This window comes from Oncorhynchus tshawytscha, linkage group LG15 (genome assembly GCF_018296145.1).
Source record: "Oncorhynchus tshawytscha isolate Ot180627B linkage group LG15, Otsh_v2.0, whole genome shotgun sequence".
Taxonomy (NCBI): Eukaryota; Metazoa; Chordata; class Actinopteri; order Salmoniformes; family Salmonidae; genus Oncorhynchus; species Oncorhynchus tshawytscha.
This window is the reverse complement of record NC_056443.1, coordinates 7,296,038-7,306,037: the sequence shown is the minus strand read 5'-3', so window position 1 is coordinate 7,306,037 and position 10,000 is coordinate 7,296,038. Positions and strand designations below refer to the sequence as shown.

Sequence of the window (10,000 nt, the reverse complement as noted above, 5' to 3'; positions counted from 1 at the left end):
ACCATGGATACTTTACCCCCATGGATACTGTTCTAGATGTATTCCTAGCTAACCATGGATACTTTACCCCCTGTTCTAGATGTATTCCTAGCTAACCATGGATACTTTACCCCCTGTTCTAGATGTATTCCTAGCTAACCATGGATACTTCACCCCCTGTTCTAGATGTATTCCTAGCTAACCATGGATACTTTACCCCCTGTTGTGTGTGAGTGTTAATTGTTGTTGTTTTAATCAGACAAAGGGGCACACACACACACAGCCAATCTGGGTTTGACACTTGATGCTTCTACTGTTGTCTACTGCTGTTGTCTTCCTCAAGTCTTTCAATGAGCTGCACTTGGGAAAGTGAAACTCCTCATCTAGACTTGATGAGAGGCTGTGAAGCTGTGTCTCTGACTAAGTGGTCTGTACAGCTGCTGAAACTCAACAGGTCACATCTCTGAGTCTTTACAATGGCGCCTTTTAATCTACACAAAAGAAAACAAGCATTTTTCTATATTCTTGTTTTTTTCCATCCGTTTTCTCATGAGCCGTTGTAAAAGCTCTCAGCTGTGCTTAAGGGTCAACCTTGAAGAGGTTAAGTGTCTGACAGGGGCTCTTGTGGTGTCCTTATGAAGCATAGTATGTGTCGGGTGCTGTGGATAATATATTTTATAAGTGTGCCCTGCATGTCCTCTTCTGTGTGGCATGTGCACGACTCACAAGCATCAATTCTCATCTTGAGGCATTGCATGTCCAGTACCTCTTTCAGGAGGCAGAGAATGTGCATGACTCTCTTCCATGGCATGGGGAATACAGTATCTATTTTAGCTTTGTTTGGGAATCTCATCCTGTGGTTTGAGCCATATGGGACAGGTTTGTCCACTCTGCCTTGCTGTAGAATCCAATCCAAGCCTTCTGATTGGGCAAACGTCTCAGGTGATCCTCGGTGATTGGTTGAACCCACCCAGCGACCACTAGGCCACAACTGGTGTGTTTTGATTTTGCAGGACGAGGGTGCTCAGCCCCTGAACCTGTCGTCCAAGCCTAAGACAGCAAGCGAGAGCAAGTCACCCACCTCCCCCGCTTCCCCACAGGTCCCCACCATGAAGCTGGGTCACCATGGCACCGGGTCCATGAAACACAGCACAGCCCCCTCCAGCGTCGGAGGACCACCGTCCAGAGTCAGCTCCATAGGTAAGGGACTGCACCCACTCACCACGCATACACAAATTGAACATAACACACACACACACACACACACAACACACACACACAAATATATATATATATATATATATATATATATATATATATATATATATATATATATACAGTTGAAGTCGGAAGTTTACATACACTTAGGTTGAAGTCATTAAAACTCGTTTTTCAACCACTCCACAAATTTCTTGTTAACAAACTATAGCTTTGGCAAGTCGGTTAGGACACCTACTTTGTGCATGACACAAGTCATTTTTCCAACCATTGTTAACAGACAGATTATTTAACTTATAATTCACTGTATCACAATTCCAGTGGGTCAGAAGTTGACTGTGCCTTTTAACAGCTTGGAAAATTTGCCTTTTAACAGCTTGGAAAATTCCAGAAAATTATGTCATGGCTTTAGAAGCTTCGATTAGGCTAATTGACATCATTTGAGTCAATTGGAGGTGTACCTGTGGATGTATTTCAAGGCCTACCTTCAAACTCAGTGCCTCTTTCCTTGATATCAGAAACAAAATTGTAGACCTCCACAAGTCTGGTTCATCCTTGGGAGCAATTTACAAATGCCTGAAGGTACCACATTCATCTGTACAAACAATAGTAAGTATAAACACCATGGGACCACACAGCCGTCATACCGCTCAGGAAGGAGACGTGTTCTGTCTCCTAGAGATGAACATACTTTGGTACGAAAAGTGCAAATCAATCCCAGAACAACAGCGAAGGACCTTGTGAAGATGCTGGAGGAAACAGGTACAAAAGTATCTATATCCACAGTAAAACGAGTCCTATATCGACATAACCTGAAAGGCCGTTCAGCAAGGAAGAAGCCACTGCTCCAAAACCGCTAGAAAAAAGCCAGACTACGGTTTGCAACTGCACATGGGGACAAAGATCACACGTTTTGGAGATGTCCTCTTGTTTGATAAAACAAAAATAAAACTGATTGACCATAGTGACCATCATTATGTTTGGTGGAAAAAGGGGGAGGCTTGCAAGCCGAAGAACACCATCCCAACCGTGAAGCACGGGGGTGGCAGCATCATGTTGTGGGGCTGCTTTGCTGCAGGAGGGACTGGTGCACTTCACGAAATAGATGGCATCATGAAGGAGGAAAATTATGTGGATATATTGGAGCAACATCTCAAGACATCAGTCAGGAAGTTAAAGCTTGGTCGCAAATGTGTCTTCCAAATGGACAATGTGTCAAAATGGCTTAAGGACAACAAAGTCAAGGTATTGGAGTCACAAAGCGCTGACCTAAATTCTACAGAACATTTGTGGGCAGAACTGAAAAAGTGTGTGTGAGCAAGGAGGCCTACAAACCTGACTCAGTTACACCAGCTCTGTCAGGAGGAATGGGCCAAAATTCACCCAACTTATTGTTTTAAGCTTGTGGAAGGCTACCCAAAATGTTTGACCAATTTAAAGGCAATGCTACCAAATATTAATTGAGTGTATGTAAACTTCTGACCCACTGGGAATGTGATGAAAGAAACTAAAGCTGAAATAAGTAATTCTCTCCACTGTTATTCTGACATTTCACATTCTTAAAATAAAGTGGTGATCCTAACTGTCCTAGGACAGGGAATTTTTACTAGGATTAAATGTCAGGAATTGTGAATGTATTTGGCTAAGGTGTATGTAAACTTCCGACTTCAACTGTATATTCAGTGCATTCGGAAAGTATTCAGACCCCTTCACTTTTTCACATTTCTGATTGTTTTCAAATAAAATATTTTTTTAAATCTCATCAATCCACACACAATAGCGTTTTAGCAATGTTTGCAAATGTATTAAAAATGAAAAACTAAAATAACTTATTTATATAAGTATTCAGACCCTTTGCGATGAGACTCGAAATTGACCTCAGGTGCATCCTGTTTCCATTGATCATCCTTGAGATGTTTCTACAACTTGATTGGAGTCCACCTGTGGAAAATTCAATTGATTGGACATGATTTGGAAAGGCACACAGCTGTCTATATAAGGTTCTACAGTTGACAGTATATGTCAGAGCAAAAACCAAGCCATGAGTTCGAAGGAAATGTCTGTATAGCTCTGAGACAGGATTGTGTCGAGGCACAGACCTGGGGAAGGGTACCAAAAAATGTCTGCAGCATTGAAGGTCCCCAAGAACACAGTGGCCTTCATCATTCCTAAATTGAAGAAGTTTGGAACCACCAAGACGCTTCCTAGAGCTGGCGGCCGGCCAAACTGAGCAATCAGGGGAGAAGGGCCTTGGTGAGAGAGGTGACCAAGAACCCGATGGTCACTCTGACAGAGCTCCAGAGTTCCACTGTGGAGATGGGAGAACCATCTCTTCTGCAGCACTCCACTAATCAGGCCTTAATGGTAGAGTGGCCAGACGGAAGCCCCTCCTCAGTAAAAGGCACATGTCAGCCCACTTGGAGTTTTCCAAAAGGCACCTAAAGGACTGGACTCTTAGACCATGAAAAACAATATTCTCTGGTCTGATGAAACCAAGATTGAACTCTTTGGCCTGAATGCCAAGCGTCACATCTGGAGGAAACCAGGCACCGCTCATCACCTGGCTAATACCATCCCAACAGTGAAGCATGGTGGTGGCAGCATCATGCTGTGGGGATGTTATGCAGCGGCAGGAACTGCGAGACTAGTCAGGATAGAGGAATAGATGAACGGAGCGAAATACAGAGAGATCTTTGATGAAAACCTGCTCAGGACCTCAGACTGGGGCGAAGGTTCACTTTCCAACAGGACAACGACCCTAAGCACACAGCCAAGACAACTCAGGAGTGGCTTCGGGACAAGTCTCTGAATGTCCTTGAGTGGCCCAGCCAAAGCACGGACTTAAACCAAATCTCTGGAGACACGTGAAAATAGCTTTGCAGTGACGCTCCCCATCCAACCTGACAGAGCTTTAGAGGATCTGCAGAGAAGAATGGGAGAAACTCCCATTGTGCCAAGCTTGTAGCGCTATATCCAAGAAGACTCAAGTCTGTAATGGCTGCCAAAGGTGCTTCAACAAAGTACTGAGTAAAGGGTCTGAATACTTATGTAAATGTGATATTTCTGTTTATTTTTATTTTTATCAATCTTCAAAAACCTGTTTTTGCTTTATCATTTTGGGATATTGTGTGTAGATTGTTGAGGAGGGAAGAAACTATTTAATCCATTATAGAATAAGTAGTCGTAGTGGTAGTAATATAATAATATTAATAATAATAATAATAATAACAATAATAATAATATTAGTAGGGAAGAAACGATTTAATCCATTATAGAATAAGTAGTGGTAGTAATATAATAATAATAATATTAGCCGGGAAGAAACTATTTAATCCATTATAGAATAAGTAGTGGTAGTAATATAATAATAATAATAATAATATTAGCAGTAGTAGATATTTTAAGTAAGTATGCACATGAATGTCATTTATTTCACTCACATCACCATTAAGTAGTGTTTTAAGTAATATATTCATGAAACACTGATTCACTGACAACAATGTGTGTTCACACATGTAAATATGCTACAATTAGCTAGCTCTAGAGTTTCTGGTTTCGAGTCCAGGCCCTGTCGCAGCCGTGCGCGACTGGGAGACCCATGGGGCGGCGCACAATTAGCGCAACGTCGTCCGGGTTAGGGGAGGGTTTGGCCGGCAGGGATATCCTTGTCCCATCGCGCACTAGCGACTCCTGTGGCGGGCCGGGCGCAGTGCATGCTGACACGGCCGCCAGGTGCACGATGTTTCCTCCGACACATTGGTGCGGCTGGCTTCCGGGTTAAGTGGGTGTTGTGTCAAGAAGCAGTGCGGCTTGGTTGGGTTGTGTTTCGGAGGACGCATGGCTCTCGACCGAGTCTGTACGGGAGTTGCAGCGATGAGACAAGACTGTAACTACCAATTGGGGAGAAAAGGGGTTAAAAGTAACAAAAAACAAAACAAATGAATACAAAATAAAAGAAAATGCTATAATTAGTGTAGGTGATGTTTTCCCATTGTGTATGCCTGTAGGGTATATTATTGTCAAGCGTTTATTAGCCAGAGAGGCAGGGATGGTTAAGCGGGAGTTTGAATAGGAAGAGGAGGAGGAGGAAAAGGAGGAGGAGGTGGAGAGATGGAGTAGTGTGAAGGATAGGAGGGGAAATGGAGTGATGGAAGAGGAGAGTGTGTTTTTCAGATGAATAGAGTAGCTGTGTGACAGGCGGGACTTATCACAGATGAGATTAGACAAGCCTCTTACAGGACGATACACACATAACAACCTGCATTAATAACACAATAACAGCAGACACACACACAGATCACAAGGCTATTATAAACACACGTCACGGCTGTTAGAACTCACACAGAACACACACACACACACACACACACACACACACACACACACACACACACACACACACACACACACACACACACACACACACACACAGCTATTATAATACACACACACATTATAATACACACACACATTATAATACACACACACACACACAGCTATTATAATACACACACATTATAATACACACACATTATAATACACACCCCCCTCCTCCTTTTGCAGCAGTTAGCCATTTCTAACTTGTATTCTTTCTAATCTCAGTGTTTTTCAACAAATCGCAGGGTTTAATAGTAGATTAGTGGATTTACATACCAGATGTTTTTTGTTCTGACAAATGGATTTCAGATGGAACATGTTGAGGAAAGCCGTTTCATTTAGATCACAATGAGTGTCTGTCTGCTGCCACGGCACACAGTCTGTTTCCGTCGGTTCCTGTTAGTGTTACCAGGTCAGGCGAAGATTCACGTCGTTTGCTATTGCAGTCAAACACAGAGAGACAGGGAGTTATGACTTTCAATGGATTTAATAACACATGGTTATTATTCATTGTCTTTGTGTGCGTGCTCCTCTCTGTCCAGTCTCCTCGCAGCATCTGTCCTCTATCAGTCTATCTCCCACAATCCAACCTCTCCTCAATGACAGTCTCCGAGAGTCTGATCTGAAGGACTGAACTTTGAATGCCTGTCAGTGTCTGTGACCTCTACTGCTGAGACCCACTCTGTGTGACTGTCTAATTTCAACAGTGTGTGTGTGGCCACTCTGAATAATTAGTGCCAGGCCAGGGCAGAGTGAGGCTGCAGGGTAGGGTAGGGTTTGGGCTCTGGCTGGGTCTCACTGTTGTCCCCAGCCCTCCTATCTGGGTCATGCCTAGGTTGGCACTCAAGGACACACACACAGTGCACACACAGTGCACACACACACACTCACACACACATAACAAGAGAGAAGAACTCAGACACAGTACATCTCTGCTCACACACACACACACACACACACACACACACACACACACACACACACACACACACACACACACACACACACACACACACATTGAATCAGACAGATTAAAACCCACTACCATCCAGCAAGCCAGCCAACACAGCACCACACCCACACACACACACACACACACACACACACACACTCACACACACATAACAAGAGAGAAGAACTCAGACACAGTACATCTCTGCTCTTGAATCTTAAAACCCACTACCATCCAGCAAGCCAGCCAACACAGCCCACAACACCGGCCTCTCTCTCTCTCCAGCCCTCTGCATCCAATTTTGCCGTTATGACTTTTGTAAGAGTTCACTCCTCTGTCATTACAAATCTGAGAGTGTAATCTGCCCTGAGATGGCATTAGCAGGAGGGATTAGTGACAGATAAAGGGCCATAAGCTTGGAGCAGCTCTTTGTTAACCCAGAGATGGAGAGAGAGCGATAGCACGGCCTCCCTCATCCCTCATCCCGACCTCCCGCCTCTCACAGTCACACAGCAGATGCTGCTGCCGCTCCGTCCGCTAAGCTGTGGCAATAACACAAATAACAACGCTGAAAAGAAGCAGAGAATCATCTTTGATATGTGTTGGGCAGATGTTTCCGGAGGGGCAAATTAGCAGGCTTTTTGGGTTTAATAGGAGTAATCTTCCGGGATGCCGCCTGCGCTTTTCTACTCTTCAAAGAATTCCATGAGCTTTTGGATGAAAAGGACTAAATGGATAGTGAGGGAATGTGTGTGTTTGCGTGGACAGGCAGGCGGAAAGGAGGTGTGTGTGTGTGTGTGTGTTTGTGTGTGTGTGCGAGCGAGCAAGCATGTGTGTGTATTTGTGCAACAACAACAACAAAAAACCTGTATCCCCTTTCGGGAGGAATGCTGGGGCTTTTCAATAAATCTGAATGATGTGGAGATTTGAGATTTGAGGGAATGGGCTTTTAGATGGTCTGTCAGGATGCCTTTGTACACTGTGTTTACCGTTCTGCGTGTGTTTCTGTCTGCCGCTGGGTGGGAGTGAGGTTCACCACGGGAAATAACATCCAGACTTAAAATGGCAGGGTTTGACTGGGGTGTCTGTATGTGTATGGGTGCGTGTGATCTGAAGGTCACACGCACCCATACACACGTCTCTCAGTGGAGGCTGAGAGAGAGCCGACCTGGCCACGGGTCACACACACACAGCCTTAGCAGTCAACTGGTCAGTCTGTGTCCGGGTGACTGTACGACTGCATGTGTGTGTGTGTGTTTCCCCTGTGGTTGTGTGTCTGGTCATGTATTTACCTCACAGGGGTTAAGGACAGTGTTTATTCTGGATGGCCTTAGAGACTGTTTACATCCAAATAGTTTATCTCTAAAAGAGCTGGAGCAATCTGCAATCTGACAAACAGATTTACAGTTGAACAACCAACAATCAAAGTTCTAGTCAATTCTATTTTAATTAAACATTTTGTAAACTAAAATACACACATACAGTATATACAGTATACACTACCATTCAAAAGTTTGGGGTCACTTAGAAATGTCTTTGTTTTTGAAAGAAAAGCACATTTTTGGTCCATATTGTTTTTGTATTGAACATTTATTTAACTAGGTAAGTCAGTTAAGAACAAATGGTTATTTACAATGACGGCCTACTGGGTTAACTGCCTTGTTCGGGGGCAGAACAACAGATGTTTACCTTGTCAGCCCAGGGATTTGATCTAGCAACCTTTTGGTTACTGGCCCAACGGTCTAACCACTAGACTACCTGCCGCCCCCTAGGCTACCTGGCAGCTTCATTAAATAGAACCCGCAAAAACACCCGTCTCAACGTTAACAGTGAAGAGGCGACTGCAAAGAAAAAGCCATATCTCAGACTATCCAATCAAAATGTAAGATTAAGATGGGCAAAATAACACAGACGCTGGACAGAGGAACTCTGCCTAGAAGGTCAGCATCCCGGAGTCACCTCTTCATTGTTGACATTGAGACTGGTGTTTTGAGGGTACAATTTAATGAAGCTGCCCGTTGAGGACTTGTGAGGTGTCTGTTTCTCAAACTCGACACTCTAATGTACTTGTCCTCTTGCTCAGGTGTGCACCGGGGCCTCTCACTCCTCTTTCTATTTTGGTTAGGGCCAGTTTGCTCTGTCTGTGAAGGGAATAGTACACGGCGTTGTACCAGATCTTCAGTTTCTTGGCAATTTCTCGCATGGAATAGTCTTCATTTCTCAGAACAAGAACAGACTGACGAGTTTTAGAAGAAAGGTCTTTATTTCTGGCCATTTTGAACCTGTAAGTGCTGATGCTGCAGATACTCAACTAGTCTAAAGAAGGCCAGTTTTATTGCTTCTTTAATCAGTACAACAGTTTTCAGCTGGACTAACATCATTAGAAAACCCTTTTTTTAAATTATCAATTAGCCTTTTAAAATGATAAACTTGGATTAGCTAACACAACGTGCCATTGGAACATAGGAGTGATGGTTGCTGATAATGGGCCGCTGTACGCCTATATAGATATTCCATTAAAAATCTGCCATTTCCATCTACAATAGTCATTTACAACATTAACAATGTCTACACTGTATTTCTGATCAATTTGATGTTATTTTAATGGACCAAAAAAATTGCGTTTCTTTCAAAAACAAGGACATTTCTAAGTGACCTTAACATTGTACGGTAGTGTATATATACATAAAAAAAACTCATTCCTGATATTTCCCCTCATTGAGATTTTAAATAGGAACATGCTCTTCTGTGTATCTCTCTCAGACCTGCTGTCATCCCTGTCCTCCGGGGGCTATCTGAACGACCACGAGGCTGTGACCAAGGCCTTCGCTGAGGCCAGACAGATGAAGGAGCAGCTGAAGAGAGAACAGCAGGTGTTGGACGCCAAGGTTGCCGCCGTCAACAACCTCAGCCTGAACAACGGGCGCTCCGACAAGGTCAGATATGTTAGTACATCCTTAACCTTACAACTATTCTTTTATTACAACAACATGCCTTCTGTCCTCATACTACTAACAGGACATAACCCTGTACCATGACATTAGATTTAAGAAATAGGAATAAATTCCCCTCTAGAAAAGTAGCGACATTATGATTAAAAATAATAATAATAATAAGTAAATAAAAATACAAAAACTGAACTTGCACTTGACCAACCCTACATCCCCAGACCCTCTCTAGATAAGATACTGCAATGCACAATATACTATATTATCCTACAATGTAATGTAATATGATACAATATGTTCAAATGTAATGTCATATTCTAGTATAAATCACCTTTGTAAAATATATTGCAACACAATGTATTATAATATGATATAACACGATACATTAAGATGAAATGGAATTCAACATTTATGTCTGTATATATCGAAACAGTCATAATTGTCAATCACCTGTGTAATAAGAGCAGTACAGGTAAATTGGCCAGTTAGAGAAACCCTTGGCTGAGGTAATGTGTGTGTGTGTGTG

General features: G+C 43.0%; 1 protein-coding gene across 1 annotated transcript in view; it reads left to right on the top strand.

Moving 5' to 3' along the window:
* The window catches only part of LOC112215028 (transcription factor SOX-5), a 115,470-nt gene that overhangs the window by 96,244 nt on the left and 9,226 nt on the right, over nucleotides 1-10,000 (top strand). Inside the window, 2 exon segments of the mRNA XM_042298035.1 lie at nucleotides 993-1,179; nucleotides 9,290-9,462. Coding sequence (XP_042153969.1) covers nucleotides 993-1,179; nucleotides 9,290-9,462 — 360 coding nt within the window.